The 20,787-nt window shown below is 42.5% G+C and overlaps 2 protein-coding genes across 2 annotated transcripts; both read right to left on the bottom strand.

Moving 5' to 3' along the window:
* Nucleotides 1-24: 24 nt before the first annotated feature.
* Nucleotides 25-7,440, bottom strand: chrng (cholinergic receptor, nicotinic, gamma). The gene is made up of 12 exons (XM_026149630.2): nucleotides 7,029-7,440; nucleotides 5,513-5,649; nucleotides 5,196-5,240; nucleotides 4,979-5,103; nucleotides 4,013-4,168; nucleotides 3,526-3,623; nucleotides 3,200-3,400; nucleotides 1,578-1,692; nucleotides 1,388-1,502; nucleotides 1,020-1,284; nucleotides 754-887; nucleotides 25-646 (listed from the first exon to the last, which is right to left on the bottom strand). The coding sequence occupies exons 1-12, from the start codon at nucleotides 7,279-7,281 to the stop codon at nucleotides 431-433; spliced, it is 1,860 nt and encodes a 619-aa protein (XP_026005415.2). The 5' UTR covers nucleotides 7,282-7,440; the 3' UTR covers nucleotides 25-430.
* A 783-nt stretch (nucleotides 7,441-8,223) lies between these two features.
* Nucleotides 8,224-14,177, bottom strand: prss56 (serine protease 56). The gene is made up of 14 exons (XM_026149860.2): nucleotides 13,814-14,177; nucleotides 12,435-12,593; nucleotides 12,060-12,314; nucleotides 11,776-11,965; nucleotides 11,565-11,673; nucleotides 11,312-11,468; nucleotides 11,075-11,217; nucleotides 10,812-10,971; nucleotides 10,459-10,647; nucleotides 10,161-10,352; nucleotides 9,892-10,088; nucleotides 9,082-9,613; nucleotides 8,889-8,995; nucleotides 8,224-8,817 (listed from the first exon to the last, which is right to left on the bottom strand). Exons 1-14 carry the CDS (start codon nucleotides 13,911-13,913, stop codon nucleotides 8,644-8,646), a joined length of 2,664 nt encoding a protein of 887 aa, XP_026005645.2. The 5' UTR covers nucleotides 13,914-14,177; the 3' UTR covers nucleotides 8,224-8,643.
* Between the last annotated feature and the right edge of the window lie 6,610 nt (nucleotides 14,178-20,787).

The raw sequence follows: 20,787 nt of genomic DNA, 5'->3' as shown, positions 1-20,787 counted from the left end.
AAAATGACTCAGTCACAAAAATCATACAATTAAAATGCTTTTATTGATAAAAAGAAAGATTCTCGTACAACGAATGAAATCTGTGGTCGACACCATGTCTCGTGGCTTGTGCCCATAGTTTTGTTAAAAATGAACAGCACTTAGAGCAAACACTGAGATGTAAGTAAGGAGACCATCTTCTCTTTAAATGCAACACAAACAATCTCAACAGCCAGGACAGCTGATACAGTATGCATTCACACAATGGTGCAGTGGATTGTACTTGCTTCTGTGATCGTCCGCAGCCCCACAGCAGGCACCTGTGCAGAAAACACATACAGCTGCATCTTCTCCATTCTTTGTATCATAGTCATTAGTGAAAGATCACTAATGAAGGCTGTCAGATTCTCACTCTGGCTAAAGTGATAACATCAAACATTTTCTCCCTGGTTCACCCTAAGGCGTTTGTTTCCATTCCTGCTACAGCAGTAATGTTGTGTAGTGGAGGGAGATACTTCTTTGGATCCCCAGGAAAAGGTGTAGAGGGCGGCTGGTTGAAGTGGCCCATCAAGAAGATGCCAACAGTGCCGATAAAAAACACCAACACCATGACAATAAAGCAGACCCTGTCGATGACACGGGCAACCAGGAACCATTCTTCATTTTCCTGCGGTTGAGTGAGATGATACATTGCTATTAGCTCTGGCATTCCCAACTAAGACCTCATCTAAATGTCCATTGCAAATGTGCAAAGAGTAAAATGGTTAAGCATACACTCTGGAAGTCATTCTGCTGTCTTGCAGTCTCAGCGATGTGTTTGCAGGAGACCACACACTGCTTCAGCTCTGGACTGGCCTTTGCTAGACTATTAACAAGGTGCTGTGCTGTACCCCCCTCCAGCCCATCATCTGGAGTCATATATTCACAAAAAGCCATATATTTACGTGTTATATTTATGCATTTCAAAGGATAACCTAAACTGTCAAAAGTTTTACAAATAATTTAAAAAGAATGTGTAACAAACTCTTTCAAATACTTACGTAGCTTCTCCAGCACTGATTTCATCAATCCATTTCTCCCTCTGAGTTTGTCAAACATGAGCTCAGACCGAGCTGTTTTCATTACGTATTCCTCCGCCTTAGTGATGACAGTGATAGAGCTGCGGCGACGGCAGGGAACCAGGTGGACACCATTCCTGCCTGCAGACACAGTTTCACCATTTCTCATTTCTGATGCATGGCCGGCGTTTGGTGTCCAGGGTTGCATCTGCATCCTAAGTAGGCGAGGCAGGATGTTTAGGAAGATCTGAGGGTGACACGGTGTTTAAGATGAAATCACAGCTAAATAGACGTGTTCCCTTCATTGAGCAGCTTTAAAAGATATTCAAATGATTCAGACACAGCCTCACCTTCCGGACTTTGTCTGCCATTTTGTGAGTGTTTGGGGTTCTCAGGGATACGTTGAGGACTACGACACTGTTTATCACTACCATGGTGGTCACCGACATCACAAACATCAGATACCTGCGGTCAAATGTTCGTATCATTTTCAACACAAACCTAAAACTCTGAGCTGAAATCTGAAAATCAGCCGCTTACTTTCCAATAAGAGGCACCGCTTGAGAAGTCTCTGGAACCTTCTTAGCAATGAGGAAGAGGAACACAGTCTGGCCCAGAAGAGTCACAATAGACATGGTGCACTTCTGACCACCAGCTGTAAAACCAAAACCAGCACTCAGTCAGGGTGGTGCAGTTTTGACCTAATGTATGCATCAACGGCTAGATCGTCACTGTATTTCTATGATCATAGGTCAAAGTATGAATAAAATCCTGACTCACTGTCTACGTACATCAACAGGCACAACATTATGACAGGTAAAGTGAATAACACTAATTATGTCTTCATCATGGCACCTGTTAGTGGATGGGCTATATTAGGGACCAAGTAAACTTTTTGTCTTCAAAGTTGAGGTTAGAAGCAGGAAAAATGTGCAAGCATGAGGATTTGAGCAAGTTTGACAAGGGCCAAATTGTGATGGCTAAACGACTGGGTCAGAGCATCTCATATTTTGCAGCTCTTATGAGTTGTTACTGGTCTGCAGACCAAATGTGGTCCAGGGAAGAAACAGTGGTGAACCAGCAACAAGGTCATAGGCAGCCAAGGCTCACTGACACATGGGCAGCAAAGGCTGGCTCGTGGGGTCCAATCCAGCAGACGAGCTCCTGTAGTTCAAACTGCAGAAGAAGTTCATGCTGGTTCTGATAGAAAAGTGTTAGAATGCACAGTCCATTGTAGCTTGTTGCATATGGGGCTTCAGACCTACATATTCACTCCAAAATTCCTTACAGTTCAATTCAAATACATTTTATTTATATTGCAATTACAACAACAGTCGCCTCAATGTGCTTTAATTGTAAAGACCCTGCAATTATACAAAGAAAACCCCAACAATCAGACAACGCCCTATGAGCAAGCACTTGGTGCCAGTGGGAAGGCAAAACTCCCTTTTAAAAGGAAGAAGCATTGCATAGCTGCATGATGCCCCCAGTCTAATGGGCATGTGCATGTCAGAACTGGATCACAGAGCAATAGAAAAAGGTGGCCATGTGTGATGAATCACTTTTTCTTTTACATCACGTGGACGGCCGGGTGTGTGTGCATCACTTACCTGGGAAACACCTGGCACCAAGATGCAGTATGGGAAGAAGGTGAACTGGTGGAGGCAGTGTTATGCTTTGAGCAATGTTCTGCTGGGAAACCTTGGGTCCTGCCATCCATGTGGATGTTACTTTGACATATACCACCTATGTAAAGATTGTTGCAGACCATGAAAAAGCTTTCATGGAAACAGTATCCCCTGATGGCTGTGGCCTCGTTCAGCAGGATAGTGCTTCCTGACACAAATGTTTCAGGAATACTTTGAGGAGCACAAGAACAGGTTTGAGGTGTTGACTTGGCCTCCAAATTCCCCAGATCTCAGTCCAGTCGAGGATCTGCAGGATGTACTGGACAAACAAGTCCAATTCATGGAGGCCCTGCCATGAAACATTTTAGGACTAAAGGATCTGTTGCTAACATCTTGGTGCCAGATACCAGAGCACACCTTCAGGGCTCTAGTGGAGTCCAGCAAAAGATGGACCACCACAGTACTAGGCAGACAGTCATGATGTTATGCCTGATGGGTTTATGATCACACTTTACACAAAGTAAGAAGAAGAACCTTTGGCAGGTAAGTAGTAGACTAGCAGGCCGAGGGAGGAGAAGAGGACACAGGGAGCAATAATGTTAATGATGTAGAAGACAGGCTTCCTCTGAATGATAAGAAAGAAGACCAGCTCCTGATACTCCAGGTCATCTTTGGTGTACTGAGTGTTGATCACCTTCTTGGCTGGTCTGTGTCTGATAATCCATTCTCCATTCTCTAAAAAACACAAAATAAAAGTCTTTAATAGTCTTTTATCACAAGAAAAAAAGTTTCTTCTTCTTTATATGAACCAATGGATGTCTTTATTGTGTTCACTAATTTCAAATCTATTCTTCAAATACCTGTAAAGGCCTCTGGGTCGATATCCACCCACTCTAATGTGACGTCATCTTCTTTTGTGAGAACCAGCTCGATCTCATTGGCGCTGTAAGTCTGCGAGCTGAACACATGGCACAGAACATGCGGTCAGAGTCGACCAGTCAACACCTTCAAGAGCAAGAAGGTAACATGACTGAAGGAAGCTGATTGCTGTTGATTTAGACACTCTGGATTCTTTTTACATGTCATGCCTTTAATTAAATTTTATTTATATAAGAAGAAATTACATAAAAGGTTGACCCTATAATAATACAGAGAAAACCCCAGCAATGAGAAAACCCCCGATGAGCAAGCACTTGGTGACAGTTCGAAGGCAAAACTCCCTTTTAACAAAATACCTCCGGCAGCACCAGGCTGGGGGAGGGACAACCATCTCCCTTGACCGGTTGGGGGTGACAGACTTGTGATTGCTTGCGTTTTGTACAGATCAAGTCCCATCTGATCTCTTACCGGAAGACCATGGTGCAGTTCTGCCAGTCGAAGGGAAAATAGTTCACAGTGATGGCACAGGCGCTGTGGTAAATAGCAGGAGGCAGCCAGTACACACAGCCATCAGGAGACACCAGTGCATTGCAGTAAAGAGCTACCTCAAAATGTCCATCAATGCTACGGACCAGAAGGAAGATGAGAAAGATGGTGTATGGTTTATCTGCAGTTAATTGCATACATTCGTGCACGCATGCACACATCAGGCCTCATTCATGATTTCACACGTACAGGCTTGTAGATTTATCTTAGATAAGAGAAACTTTACCTGGAAACAAATACATCTGTCATCATAATGTGATAATATGTGTTTTTAAATGATTGCAATAGTATTAAAAACGAAATCTGCCTCTAACAGTGTGAGAGTGCAGAACCTGAAAGCGCTATCTGAAGTTCACTCATGACTTCTTTTACCTAAACTCTGCCCTTTGCTTCCATTTTTGCACCACTGTGCTTCTCCTCGGCGAGCACAGAGGAAAGGAGATTTTAGAAACACGATGTAATGTTTACCTTTCACTAGGGTTGCTGCAGCTCAAAGAAAACAGAACCGAAGTTTTGTTTAAAAAAAAGGCAGCTACATCTTTGGTGAATGCTTTCTTCGCCTCCCACATGTTGTTTGGTTTACTTTCAAAGTACTTTAGGTGCATTTACAAGGCTTTAAGCAGACTGGTTAGTCCAGAGAAACCTGATTTAACCCACAGGTCTCCTGAATAAACAAATATCAGAATCAACTATGATTTGATGGGTGATTGTATGAATGCATTTTTAATGTTCCCATTTATCCTGAAAATGAATTTATTGTTAATTAATATTTTAGAATGCTTCAACTAACAGCCCAAAAAAGTCCTCAGAGACGTATCATGATGGCTGCCTAACCATTAAAACTCATATCTCAATGGAAAATTCATATCTGAAGGTGGATTCACTCACTTGTTCTCCAGTACAATGTCAGGCAACCAGATGCTTTTGGAGGGGACACGCAGACTAGAGGTGATGTTCCCATACAGAGCTGACCTGGGTGACTGGTCCCATCTCAGCCTGTAGTCGCACCATTGCTACACACAGAAACACTGCAGGTTTGACTTCTTTTCGAATGCATAAACTGGGTATTTTTGAAAGAAGCTAAAAAAGGACCTCCAAAAGTTACCATTTCGATCCAGACGTTGGTGGTCAGGGCCTCCTCCTTTTCATTCTGAGGACACAGTTTGGTAAACATTGCAACCATAGACAATAACCCTCTGAGGTCATTATAGATGATAACCCAACTCTAACCCTAGCCTGTCCTACGTTTTGAAGACGAAAATATTACATTTTTGATGTGTGTCAGTTAGACTTTGCTCATGGCTTGGGAGAATAATTTAATAAAAATAAAAATGATGTATCCTGATTGTCTAATGTGAGAATTAGGGTTTTGGTCAGGGTCATCACTGGCTAATCATACGCACCAGGACAAGCTCTACTCACCAGAGAGATGAGGTTGGTGAGCGTCATCTTGATGGAGACTTTAGTGATGTCTCCACTCTTCTCCATGGGCCGAACGTTCTTGTTGTAGCCCTTCATCAAATCCTTAAACAGCTCCCTTTCAAGGTTGGCTGCCGAGGCTGCGCACAAGAACATGAACAGCCACGACAAAGCAGGTTGATTTAAAGGGTCGATCTGCGCATTTTTATAGCAGGTAAAATAGCCAGACAATCCAAAAAGCTGTGGGAATCAGCAAATAAAGATAGTAAGTTGTAAAAGATTTGAATTCGACTGATCTTCTGGTCAAGATCTTCTCAGGCACGTCCAGATGTCTTCCAGTACATCTGATTTTATTTTTGTAACTTGTTAGAGACACAAATGCAAGGGGACACAATGGAACTTCTATGAAGTGAAGCAGATGTAGCATCCGTGCTGAAATAAGTCCAGAAGTCTTGTGTAGAGATTTTTATGTTTATGTGATGATGCCCGCAGCTTTTCGATCGTATCTCTTGCATTGTCTGCTCGTCATAAGGAATATTTGCTCCATAGTTGCGTCAGCTCTACTGTGACGTTTGAGATTACAACATGGTTACCGCGGTTTCGATTTGTGGCAAAATTATTAACAAACAGCCTGCTTTAAAAACTGGATGAAAGAAGTTAGTATATAGGAGGTATGGGCATTTGATTAAAAATGCTATTGAGCTGCATGATGGGAAATGTAGGCTTCAGAACTTATTAAGCCAGAAGATTAGGTATCTCTACTTACTTCTTTCATCTCCCCAACATTATGGAAGCCTAACAAAAAAACTGCTGAAGTGCACGGGTAAAAACAGTCTCTCGTGAATGTTTTGACAAAGTTTAATTTCCCAGAGAAACTTTGTCGTAATAATCAAATGATCAATGAAGAGACAACTACATTATAAAAATATTTGTTTTGTAAAAACCACCAGCGCACAAAAGATTATTTCAGTTTACTAACAAACTGGAAAAATAACAAAAAACAAAAAAAGTTATTAAAAACAATTTCAAACTGTCTTATGGAGGAAAGCTTTTAATTGTCCTTTGGTGCCCGAGAAAACAAAGTAGTAATGACTATTAAAATGTATATTTCAAATATTCAATAATTTTTTAAAAATGTAGTTACCAGACTAATAGTCGACTGTGAAAGAGAACACATGTATAGTATCAGCATAACAAAATGAGTGGGACTGTGTGCACTGACAAATGTATATTAGATCTTTTAGATAGAACAGATGTTTTGAGATTTACCAGTGAAAATGCCAACAACACATGGTCTGTACAGTCTGGTGATCAGTGCTTTTCAGTGTACTGCACTTTGTTTGAATGCAAACACAGTGAGAATTAGTGAAAATAATAGACTGCTAAAAAAAAAGCATATTGTTTCTAAGCAACACTCAGCAGCATCTTTGGTCTTCAAAAACAACAGCATGCAAATCACAGCAACAAGAAACCCAAACTGCTTCCCTCAAACTGTGCAGTGGCTCCTTAGTGTTCCTACCTGTGGCACAAAACACCAACACTCCAATAAAGAGTGGCAGAGTGCACGGAGCTCCAAAGTCCATCAGCGTGTCTTTGTGCAGTGCTGTCCCAGACAAACCCTCAACCACTAATGTGACACGCACGGACTCGGGCACCCGTGTGTGCTTCCCACCAGAGGTCGAAGCTCGGGTTGACGGGAAGGCTGAAGGTTGGGGGTTGGTGACTGGGTGATTGTTAGGGTAAAATCCAAAAGTGGATTTCCAGCACGGCATAGCCAGCTGTCACACAGACACACACCCATAGTTTGAGCATTGTACTCTGTCCATGGCTGCCCTCCAGTGTTAAACATGTCGCATTATAATTCTGTTCGGTGCACCCGTCTATTGTTGCTCAGTCACATGAACGCAATTCTCTGTAATGAACTCAAAGCACACTCGGCCCAGCACTGATATCTAAAACTCTCAGTTTTATAGTCTCAGTTAAATCTATTCTTTACAACAGAGGGATTAGACAGATCTGGTGTTAAAGAGAGAAAGAGCACAACAAGCCAGAAACTAAAAAAAACTGACAAACAGCAGAGACGACAACAGGTGGGAAGTCTTGTCCATTTACAGCACAGCGTCTGTGATGAGTGGCCAGGCCCTGGATGCCAGCACATTTGTGTCCTGTCATGACTTGTGTGTGTGTACGTGCATGTTTGTCACAAAAATACACACACTTAAGCACGCAGGTCAAAAGCAGGAGTTAATGTGATGTAACAGAGGTATGTATCTGTGTTTACTCAGCTGTCTTGCCCCTGTATGTTCCTTTTCTGGGAAATTACCTGTCTGTGATCACAACGTTAAGTACCGGCTTAATTCAACCGATTGTTTAAAGACTCAAATACAGGATTAGAGAAGCAAAAGTCAACACAAAGCAATAATGCGGGCCTGTTTGCTGCTCAAAGAGTGCCACTTCCTTTAAACTTGCCAGTTGTGGATAATGACAGACAATAAGAGACTCTAGAGGGTGGTGTATTTCTGGATCCTGTTAAAATTACCCATCTTAAGAAGAGAAATCACGGAGGTTCTTGTCATCACAGTAACAGCTGCTGCACTGACCGTAAAGCTCTGCTCAAAGGGTGAAACCAATGAATGTGGGGTCACAAAGACGGGAAGATCAGAAGCTGCATTACTGCTAATTCAATCTTTCCTTACAATAAACACAGCATCCCATAACATTAATAACTTTTTTATTTATAGACCTTAATTTTTGTTTTGTTTTTTTACAAAAATACAAATACTTTTCTCTATACAAATAAATATTACAAGAATAAACATTACATAATATATATAGCACGTATGTGCTTTACAAGAGGCTCAACCTTTGTAAAAGACAATATGAATAACTTATCATTTTTGTTCGGGTTCATACGTTAGACAAGGCTGCGTCTACAACCACATACAAAAGCTTGTGGTGTGACCGGTGGTCAGTAAGTGGGTTGATACATTCATGTTTTTCGTTTAGAGTCAGGAAACAGCAGAGGCAAGAAGTAAAGTCTGTGCGCGCTTTCAACGCATCTGTCTGTTAAAAGCTTCTCAGTTGACTTGGAGAGGCTTTCTGCCATCATCTCTCCTTTTTAGCGTTGGCAGCAGTTACGACTTGAGAGCCTCCAGTGCCAAAGCGATGATCCTCGGCACGCTGCGGTAGAAAGAATCGTTTTCTAGGCCCACAAGACTGTAGAAGGTCAAAGGTCGTCCTCCAACTACAGCTCTGACCCGCGCTTGGTAAAGTCCTCGGTCATTCTTGGAGCCCAGATCAACTAACACCTGAAGAAAGGAGAGAGCTCATTAAAAGGCTGTTTCAAAAAGAATATTGCATGCATCTTACTGGGACTTACCTCCTGGAAGTTCATGTGGAGATTCTTGCTCGGGATGTTTAACACCCAGCTGTAAGAGTCTCTGACTTGGCTGACTTTCTGTGAAGACTCTCTCACTCCAGGACAAACTACAGGGGGGAAACAAACACACTTGAGCACATGCATTTTGGAATATATGTAATGAAACTTGTCTGAATAAAGATGTGGCACACACTTTTCATGTTGGCGCCGGTCGTTTGCCTCCTGTGAACAAGGCTCCTGTATTTTCTGTGAAGAATTAAAGGCTTGACAGCAGCCTGTCTGAGGTCAGCGGTCTCTGTGGGCGCGCTCTCAGTGACTGGCTGGAGAACAGTTGTTGACTCTGTGCTGTCTCCATTCTCAGAAAATGTCAAATCCTCTGACGCGCCTCTCCGTTTTTCATTAGCAGTAGCTTCTTCACTAAATGAGCTTTCACTCTGCGATCCTGCTTCTGTGGCAATCCTACTTTGTGCCTTTAAATTCTTAACATCATTTATGAACGCTGTCAGAAGTGACCAAGGCTTCTGTGATACCCAGGAAGACGAGGGTGGGTGGGTGTGGTCCGGCGCTCCAGTGGATGGAGTAAAGACAGACGGAGACGCCTCCTGAAGGTAGACTGTGTCCAAGTGCAGGATGGGAGGAGCAGCTCTGGAGTCCAGTTTGGAACGCAAAGCTGAGATGATGGATTGATATTCTCCCTCGAGCTGCTGCAGAAAGGAGTCCTGTGTCTGGAGACATTAAAAATAGATTTTGATGTTCAGATTAAGCTGAAATTAAAACATACGGAAACAAAGTGAAGCCGTAGCTGAAAGAAACTCACATTAACCCTCCCTAGGTTTGATTTTCATTGTTTTATCTTACTGGGATTTGTTTTGTGCTGTAATTAACCACAGTTTACTTTGTACACATGCAGTTATTCATTAAATTAAACACATATACAATTCAAATTGTCGTCTGTGTAAGATAAACCATGCATCACTTTATTCTTGAGCATTAAACAGCGCACCTGCAAGAAAAGGTTGTCCTCCTGCTTCCTGATTTTGGAGGAGATATCTGTGTCAGGGTTTTGTTCATCCACATCATCGGCCATGCTTCTCAGATATTTCTCCCAGTCATCCACCAACGCCCCGACGTCTGTGAATAAGGCTGGGGGAACTGGAGAAGGGCCTTCCTCTGCTGGCACCACAGCACCACCTAGCTGTTCTGCAAGTAATAAAACACCTGTTACAGCAGCAAGCAGCAAAACATGACAGGCATCCTCTGTCAGTCATGTACCTTCAATCTGTTTAAGACTGTGGCTCAGGCCTAGGTCCCGCCTCTCTCTGGTGTGAGTGAAAGCTGTGCTGTAGATATGCTCCACAAGCTGAGGCAGAGTCTGGGTGAAGAAAGTCAAGTCCACTTTGTCCCTGATGTAGTCCTCGGCCCTCTGGAGCAAGTCCAGCAGGGTCTGCAAGAATGAGTGCAACTCTAGATGATGGAGAGAGAATGAAAGATCAGAAAACTCAGCGCAAACAGTATATCAGGTATTTGTTGTACATTCATGAAGCCAGGCGTTTCAAATAAAAGTACTCACGGCATTTCTTGAAGCGGGTGAGGCATTTGTCCTCGGCCAGTCGGCTGCAAGCGCTGGCAGACTGACCAGAAGGACAGGTCAGTTTATAGAAGCGACACAGAGAGCTGAACTCTGACCTCTGTTCTTCTTCTGTCATTTCAGTTGTCTTTAGAAGCTCTGGACATGTAGGCTCACGGCTCCCAAATGACTCTAAAAAGAAGAAGTAGAAGTGATGATTTCATGATGAAGTGCAGTATGTCAGTATTACGGAGTAGCCACTGATAATACTTTTCAAATTACTCAGATGAGTTTACTTTTACGGTAAAGCGAGGTTATGTCAGATTACTTTATATTGATATAAATACACAACTTACTTTGTATCTCTGCCTGAATCCAGTCAGAGAAGGCAGACACCCGCGTATAAACGCCAGGCTTGCCTTTCTCTCCACAGCCGTCTCCCCAGGATGTGATGCCATGGAGCTGAAATCGACCAGATATTCGGTCCTGGTAGATCAGGGGGCCACCAGAATCTCCCTGTAGGTGATAGTTTATGGTTTGCAATGAATTAAAGTGGTGCCACTTCAGTAACTGATAAAGATAATTCAAAAAGAAAACCCAGAAATTCTAATGTGCCCACCTGACAAGAGTCTATGCCTCCAGAAAGATAACCAGCACAAAGCATAGTGTTGGTGACCAGTTCTTTGCCAAGAGCACTCTTACAGGTGCTTTGAGGCAGCAGGGGCACCTTGGCCTCCATCACCACATCAGCAGATGGGCCATCTGTGGACAAAAATACACCATTATTGATTTGGTAGGATACAAAAATAAGTTGAGGCTAGCATGACACAGTGTGTCTATAGGATACTGAACTCACCTTCATAGAGGGAGCCCCAGCCTGCCACCAGACACGGGCTGCCAGTGGGGGGCTCCATACCAGAAGGAAGACACACTGGGGTGACGTGTTGAGACAGGACCACTGGAGAAGTCAGCTCCACCAGTGCTATATCATTGTTAAATGTCTTTGGGTTGAACTGCAGAGACGTGACAGACCTGTTATTGCCCCTGATCAATAAATCGGTGATTAATTAAAATACTAAAAGCTATGATCCCGCACGTTGGATTTTTACCTTCGGATGGGGGATGACGCGATTCACTTTGAGAACCTGTTCATCAGGGTCAGTCTTGGTGATGTCGAACTCACCTACGACAGCTGTCCAGTAGCTCTCGCTACGGCTGCTGCAGAGGTCAAAAGACAGTTTTAACAAATGCTAAATGCTGTGAATTTGACTACTATCTCATCTGTCTTTGCAAAGAAAATAGTCACACATGCACACTAACCCAGCAAAACAATGTGCGGCAGTGACCACCCAGGAGCTGTCCACCAGAACCCCTCCACACATCAAGGCACCATCCAGCTGCAGGTTAACCAGCCAGGGCCAGCTGCCTGGAGGTGCAGGAGAGCCGCCCACAATCCTGGAGCGAGGCTGCGTAACATTTTGCACTGTGGCTGACCTCTGACCGCACACTGCTGCTGGGACAGAGAACAGGCATCGCTGGTGAAAAACGATGCAAAGCAATTAAATCTAATGCCTCTGCGTGTGTAAAAAGATGTCTCCGCTCACCCTGTGCGTGCGTCTGCATAGCCGGTTCCAGGTTCTGCATTGTGTTGAGCAGGCTGCACTGGAGGACGCGAGCGCTGCAGCTCTCCCCCATGACCCTGATGCAGCTCTCCGTGTCCGCCTCACCAGGTGGGCAGCGATGCTGATAGTACGCACAGGCCTGACTCAGAGCCCAGCTCCTCTCCGCCTCACCTTGAAGCTTCTGGGCCTTACTGATGACCTCACAGCTAGGCTCTGATAGAGCATTGGAAGAAGACGCTGTTGACAAGAAGGGGACATCTAAGACACACCAAGATATAGCGGTGGTGGAGCGGTGACTCGATGTGACTAAAAGGTGATCAGGATTGAACAGGCAAGTAAGCATGATGTTGCACTCACAGCAGGACCCTGACAGCTGTCCGCAGTTCTGAAACAGACAGGGAACACAACCCCGGCAGCTGGCTTCAGCCCGGCTTCTCTCAGACGTTGCACGCTCAAGAGTGGATAGAGCACTGGCCATGGCTGCTTCCAGCACAACAGTGCCCCGATCAGACAGAGCTGCAGGAAGGACAGGAAGAAAAAGAAAAGAAGAGAAAGGAAAGGTGCAAGAAAAGAGAAGAAAATACAGATGAGCAACATAAATCAGCCAAGCCGATGTGCAATGACATACGCTGATATTTGCCTCCAAGGTCCAGAACTGCACTGGGATGAATTCCAAACTCAATCAGTTCTACTGTGAGATTTTATTTCCTGAACACATATGCAGAGACTTGTTTGCATTATTATCAATAAAATGACCCAATTTTTGTTTTGAGGAGAAGTTTGTGGCAGTGATTTTAAAAAGAAGGACATCTAGGTCATCATAAGGAAGACAGTCATTTGCTGTGGGAACACAGTGTATGTAAGCATTAACATGAATTGGTGCAGCTTTCTGGTATGTGTGTGAGTAGCCCCCTTTTTTCTCATGCTGCTCTTTGAGCTCATTGGCAGCATTTTGGGGAAGCTAGCTCACGCTCAGCGCCCTGGTGAGTCTTCTACAGACACACTTCAATCGGGCCGCCGACCCTGCTGCCCCCCTCTGTGCTGGAAAACATCACAGGATACGCCAGTAACAACAACAATACTGATTGAAGATTTAATTAGAAGGCCAAGGCTGAGCGGGCAGAGGCTGGTGGGCAGGGACGGGCCCTAAGGGCACAGGCTGGCAGCCCCGGGGCCGTTGGGACCCATAGTCCCTTGTTCCAATCACACTGCCATCACCAGTCACTTGCATGAAGGCTCTGCTGTGCTCAGCACCTCAACCAGAGAAGGCCAGAGGCCCCTCAACACTGTGCTCTACTGTAGGATTTAAAGGTCACACAGCACTAATAAAATTAATTTAAACAACTGTTTGCTGCTTCAAACAGGTCCTGAAGAGTAGTGCTGAAATTGGTCAGTACTCATTATTTACATTTGTGCTCTTTACAATGTGTTGTTTTCAAGCATTGAAGTTAAAAATCCATGAAAGCAAAACTTTAGATTTTTTTATTAGATGTGTACATGTGCCAAACTGAAGGTGAATCTCACTCAGACTAGCAATATCCCCAGATGTTTCTTCTTGTGTTTGACTCACTGAGAGGTATTAATGCTTTAAGCATTACTATTTGTTTTCTGCAAGAGACACATTTGCTACTGAAGACATCTGACATAAGCTCTCCTAAATATAGTCACAGATAGCTACAGCTGTGACCACTCTTAACACAAACTGCCATCAATGAGAAATGATGGGTCAGTTTTACCTTTAAGAGCACTCTGGGGCATCCTGTAGACCTCTCTTCCTGTTGGGGCTCCCAGCAAGCAGTCCAGCCCCATAAGCAGCAGTGACACCAGCAGCGGCATGCTGTCAGAGCATCAGACCTCCACTCCACAGTGGCAAGAAGCAGGCAGGCAAGAGACACACAGAACGACTGAAGAGGATGCAGATGAGCTGGAGATGAGTCTGCAGTGTTTCCAGGTCCTTGTTGTCTGGCAGCTCTATGCATTCACTAACTGTCTCCCTCCTCCTGACTCTCTGGGCTCTTTCCCAAACTGTGGTGCAGGGCATCTGTCTGTAAGTTTACTTAGAGGAACAATAGATGCCTGGAGTAGTCCCTGGTATATATAGAGCCCTCAGGGGACCACAAGCAAGAGGGAGGGGGTAGAGGATAGGAAAGAGAGGGAGAGGGAGGGAGAAATGCTCCCATGGCCAATACACAAACAGATGAATTCATTAAGACTGTGACAGCAAATCGGGCGCAACTTGCCAAGGCTGGACATTACAAAGAGGCTTGGTTCTATGAAAGAAGACCGAGTGAGGGAGCGAGAGAGATACAGAGGAGGGGGGGAAGAAGAGCGATTGGCTGGGCTTTGAGGAAGGGGGTGTTGTCTGAATTAATGTGATAGAAAGAGGGAGAAAGTTATACAGTTAAGGATAGTAAATGATGCAGAGTATAAGCATCTAAACCAAAGAGTCATAGTATTGCAGGAGGAAGCAGGAAACAGAGGGAGGCTGAGTGTGAGAGAGCAGGAGCGAGGGAGAGGGAAGTGTCTGCCATTGCCCATGCCCCTCAAAGAGGGCATTGTCCCAGGCGTCCCTCTGAGGATGGCCACATCAAAGCCGTCCTCCGGGCATCACTTGGATGCCGCCTCCATTGATCACTTACAGTCTTTTATCCCCCCCATTAAAATATTGTCAGTTCACATCACTTTTGTCTTTCTCTGCTGAACTTTGCTTTTGTTACATAAAGATACAGTAAAAGACTGCTCAGGAACATGATGTATTTTTTAAAGAAAAAGAGAAATCCTTGATTAAGACCACAACTTGAATTATGTTGTAGATTATGGTGATATTCTCACCCGCCAAAACAATAGGGGCACGTTAAAAGTCAGAACAATTTCCTACTACATAGACATGTTACATTATAAACTTTTTTAAAATGAATATTTATAGGTTTTTGAGAAAATGCCACACAGGGCAAGCAATAAGATTTTGTGAAATGTAAGGGATAAAACTACGGAAGAGGATTAGGGCCACTGGAAAAAAATCTGAGAAAAAAGTCAGAATTCTGACTTTAATCTCAGAATTCAGGAAAAGAAAAAAGAAAAAAAGACGTGCCCACTTTTTTCCCCTAATCCTCTTCAGTATAAAACTGTTATGTAAAAATATTAGATGAATAAATCAACAGGACTATGCCCCCTATTAAAAAAAACAAGGTTAATGCAGCATAAAGGCAGTGGTTAAGTGACGTCATTAGTTGCAGTTGTACAGTGTAGACTCAGGAGCATAAACAATAAATGCTAAGTGTCGCTAAGTGATATCTAAAGATGAGAACAATCATTTTAAGGCTATTCCAGCTGTTAAAATCTGGAAAAAACAGCTATACTGTTTCATCTGATGTAGGCATAGTCCCAAATCCCTGTAGTGGAGCTAACATGCTCACTAATTTAATCTATTTTTAAGCTGGATCTGTTCTACTTTTAACTTACACTTTATGTTTAGAAATAAATAATCAGCTTACCATTTATCAGTTGTGGTTAGAAAACTGCTTCAACCATTTATCCATAACTACTGGCTTGAGTTAAACCATTTGTCTACTAATTGTTGTTACTACGCTAATCAATTTAACAGCTAGCTGTTAAGCTAGTTTAAACACTTGTAGCAGTTTCCATCCCATCAACAATTTCAACTGATTGCCACACTTTAAGTGGGCTGTTTCAGCTGTTTCTATAACTTCTTTTGACCATTACCGATCATTTTAAATCAGATATGTATTTATTTTCGTGGTCAGTGTTTTCTTTTTGTCATTTATTTATTTATTAACCATTTAGCTCAAATCTGTTAAGGTCCACTGATTGAGCTAATTTCTCACCCAACTCCAGCTACTGCACATGTACCACCTGAGTTGCCTGCTTTAACTTCTGGTTGTGAATGAGGCTTTTCCAGCCTTAGGTGCCACCAGTGACTATACAGCTGACTACCCAGCCATTAGGCCAGAGTACTTAAGGCCACAGAGAGGCGAGCTCCAGTACTAGAGCGCCTTTGTGTTGCAGCTTGTGAGCTGTGTGTGTGTTTTGGCAAGGAGGGTGTTTTGGCAATTTTCAACTGTTTTGACTTACTCTTTTGATCAGCTTCTAGGTTTTGTTGGGCTTTTCTTCTTTTGATCGTGATAGCAGCTTTTGTTTGATTACTTAGTAAGAAAAATGTATTTAATTGGCTAATTTACCCTCATGTCTCCTTTTTCAAACTGAACAAGTTGTGTTGCTTTCCCCCCATTACCTTAGCTTCCTGGGGTATAACAACCAACTTTAGTAGTTTTTAAGAGTGATTATATTGAATAAAAACAAAATTCAACATGTTCTGACAACATGGAGCCACAGTCTAGATGGACGGACAAAGTGGTCTCTGCTGACAAACCCAAAGGAGGAGTACAAATTGGAGTCAACTCTGAGCCAACTAACCGGCTGAACGATAAAAAGAGCGGCTGCCCAATCTAGCAGAGCATTATCAAAGAGGGCCGTCCACTGCTGCCACAACCCAGCCCTGACAGTTCACACTGACAGCATTATATACTATGTGTTAGTGTGTGACTGTGTGTTTATGTTTCAAAGCTTCTGCTTACGTAAGTTCAAACACTGGAAAACCGCAAACAGTCAAATATGAAAACACGAGACTTTAAAAACCACTCTGAGTTAAACAAACTGCGCTAATTGCACTTCTTCTTTTTCAAGCTTTGCTTAGACATTTGTTAATGTGCATATGTTTTGTGGTACTCATTGTGCTCCAGCCCCCTGTATGCACTCGTGCGGCATGATGAGATCAGAGAGCAGGTTCGGGAGGAGCAGAGCGGGACTGAACAAACGGGCGGCACTCTTTCATCCCTTCCCCATTTGCTGTTGATGTCCTTTGATTAATTTGCCTTTTGATGAATCTTCCTTCATCTATCTACCAAACATGGAGCGCTCTCTTTTTTCCCCCTGCCAACTTCTACATCTGTGATGTTCTGTTCTCCAACGGTTCCTTTGACACATTTCAGGATCTTCAGTTTAAGGCAAAGGTTTTGTCATTCTGCTTGTTGTTATTGGGATCTATGAGTGTGAAAGAAGAAAGAAAGAAAGAAGCTTTGCAGGACTCTGTGTAGTCATGTGAGAAACTAAGCACACCCCAGCTTCATGAGCAACTTGAAGCAATCATTCACTGTGTATCTATCAGTCTCTCACATGGTTGTGTAGAAATTTTTCCCACTGTGCCTTTCAGTGTTGCTTCTTTTCATTGAGCTTTACAGACATTCACCTATGTACAGATCTCCAGTATTTCAATCAGGCTGAGGCCTGATTTGCTGCTGTGCATGGGATCATTGTCCTTTGTATTTTAATTTGGGCCAACCTTTAGCTCTCAGACAGAACGCCTCACATTTGACTCTAGAATCTTTTAGTTTAACACTGTAAAGTGCTGTGGCTGCAAAATAAGCCCAAATCAACATCCCTCCACTACTGTGCTTGACAGCTGATGTGATTTGTGCTGGTACGCAGTATTTGATTTCTTTTCCAAATGTGGCACTGTGCACCATGACCAAACATCTTCACTTTGATCTCATCTATCCATAAGACATTTTTTTTTCTCTTTAGGAGGCTTTCTGCTGACAATCCTTCCAAACAAGCTTGTTCAGTCTTTTTCTAACTGCTGTCATGAACTTTAACATTTAACGTGCTAACTGAGGCATGTAGAGTCTGAGATACGGCTCATGTTTTGCAGTTTCTCTGAACACTGCATGGGTGAATATGCTGAGATGTCCACTCCTGGAAAAACTGGCGACTCTCTTGAATGTTTTCCATTTGTGAATACTATTTCTCACTATAGAATTATGGCCTTCGGATGGCTTGGAAATGGCCTTATAACCCTTCCTATTTAAGATCAATAATGAAGTATTTCCTACTCAGTGTTGTGTTAGCACACACTTGAATATTTTAGACCAGCAAACTGCCTCTGCTTTTATAGAGGTGGTCACCTAAGCTGATGAACAGTGAATCAAGAGCATTTGACTAGCAGCTCTGGGCTTTAATTAAATTAATTAAATTAAATTAAAACTGCAGCACTCAACCAGACAGTGGATGGAAATTTCACTTTTCTGTGACGCAATAAAGACAGGGTTTAAACAGTATTTTTAAAACTGCTTTTTATTATTATCACATAACAAACAAAATTAAGATCAGATTGTGGTCTAGTGAATAAATGACTACTTTAAGATTGTTAGCTTCCCCAGGTTTCAGGACAGATCAGTGTAGCTGGTATAGTTTTAGGACCTGCTGGCATTTAAGGTTATTCAGTGGTCTACATCTGTCTCAGGCCTTCAGTGAAGCACTGACTAAAATATATTTCTCTGCAATCGATATTAAAAGCACCACACTCCTCAGGAGAGTAATGTTTTATTGAGGAAATATGAGAGGTCTGTTAGAAGCAGCAAGGAATATACTAGCTTCTCTGCAGAAATTCACATGGATGCACATCATCTGCTGAACAGTTCACAAATGATTTACTGAGGGGTTCACAGGCTTTTCTGTGGTTGGCTGCTTGAGCAGGTTACATTGAGAAAACGCACAATGCACAGCACAGCACAAACTCACACTACAATGCGACATTAACAACAATCGTGTTGAAAAACTCCCAGGTATTGTGTTCAGTTATGAAACCATTCCCCCCCCCATTGTCTCGGGCCGAAAACAATTGAAATCTAGGTCAGTGGGGTACGCAAGGGAGAAGAGGTTCCCAACATTTCAGCACAGACAGACACTTGAACCTCATGACAATAGTCAAGCAGAAGCAGCTCGTCTGCACAGGCCTGTCATTGTTAGACATGTTGTTAATTAGATCTATTATGACCTCAACAATCACATTAACTGCCATTAAGTTCACATTAACCACCAACTGTTCGATAATGAAATCTCCAATTTATGTAAATGGAGTGAGAATGATGACATGGCTGATTAAGTTTATGTGGAAACATAGCTCAGATCATCTTTCCTGATAATAATTCAACCACGCACCCATGATCTTCTCATAAAATATTGCATTTTTAGGGAAATAGATGGAGTTGTTAAAAGAGTGGCACGGAGATATAAAACTGTGCTTAGCTATGGTTTGAAATTGGATACTCTGAATCTGTATCTTTGACCTTGGAGCCACATGTGAGGGGTGAAAAGCTTTTTCTTTCAGTCACCCTTTGCTAAATGCTTTGAAACTACTTAGCATCTTCTGGTTCATGTACCTGCAGGGAACAGGCAGTCTGTCTCTAAAATGTGTATTTCTCTGTGCTGCGTGCTTTGGGCTCCTGATCACTGAAATAAGGCCACACTTTGTTGCATCAAAAAAGAAAAAAGACTAGCAGCCAGCTGAAAAAGGAGACAGGCTGCAAGAAGAGAATCCACAAGCAGCAGCTTTGTAAAGACTGACATCTAGTGTCACAGCAGTGAAACCTCCTGTTTTAATAGCTCTGCAGTTCAGTCTGGTAGAGTATTTACCCTCTGCTAAGATCCAGTTCAATTTATAATCTTCAGTTTTTATATAACAGAAACCGAAAAAACAAAACTACTTATATAAGATCGTGTTAGATATTTAAAGCCTGTAAGTGACTGTGTTACTTAGACTATATTGATAAAAATAATAAAGTAAGAAACTGCTTTTGCTTTGAATTGTTAATACAAAGTTACTTAACTGGCCAATGTCATTATTCTTATTTTAAGCTTCTTCAAAGAAATCCATCTTTACTTCTACAGCTAACTAGCTTAAGCTGTTAGCTTGTATGCTTTCCTCCAGCTTCGGCATCTTTGGACTCTGCAAAGCTTTCAGCTTCTTCTGATCCAACACTTTAGGCTGGATTAATTTCTGTTGTTTTAGATCTGCTGTAAAATGGAGTTAGCCTGACAGTTAATATGAATCGGTTATTATATGCAGACATTTAATACTTCACGTTTTTCCATTTCAATAAAATAATTCTTTTCAGTTTAGGTGTACTCAATATATTATTTGAATGGCTGAATATAGTCTATATCGGTCAGCTAAAGGAGCAACTAGAATCATCGCAGCTAAGTAGCTAAGCTAGCCTAGCTAATAAGCTAGCTAGCTGTAGAAACATCATAGGGATTTTTTAATTACTGTTTGGTTGCTCAAGTGTGATCATTTATTTAAAATGCAACATATTAATAACATTTTTACATTTACATTTTCACACAATTTCAGTTATACTGGATTTAAAGGCACAGGGAAGAAAGGTTAGCCAGATCACCCCATGCTCTCTCCCTATACCTGCCTTTGTGTTTCTGTTGTACAATTCACAAGCAAAAAAAAGAGTTTTAGCAATGTACTCGTATTCATCATAAATAAATCCAAATATGGCATTTTAATATGTGCTTATTGGATGCACCATTTAATTAATTTAATGATAAAGAATGATGCAATATAAAAAACAGACAGTATTGTACAGTGTCTCATGTCTTCCCATGAACATCAAAAACAAACAGAGTGCTCTTCAGGTGAACTATCAGGAGATGGTACTCTACTATGCTGACCTTACCTGCTTCCTTTCTCTTTGTATGTATCTGCTTTTCTGTCTCATACACACACACACACACACACACACACACACACACACACACACACACACACACACACACACACACACACACTTACACCTGTACCACATTGAACTGCCAAAAAGTAGTGGATAAAACTAAGCAAATA

This window comes from Astatotilapia calliptera, chromosome 18 (assembly GCF_964374335.1).
Source record: "Astatotilapia calliptera chromosome 18, fAstCal68.1, whole genome shotgun sequence".
Classification (NCBI taxonomy): Eukaryota; Metazoa; Chordata; class Actinopteri; order Cichliformes; family Cichlidae; genus Astatotilapia; species Astatotilapia calliptera.
The sequence above is the reverse complement of the archived record's forward strand: the minus strand, read 5'-3'. Positions and strand labels throughout refer to the sequence as shown.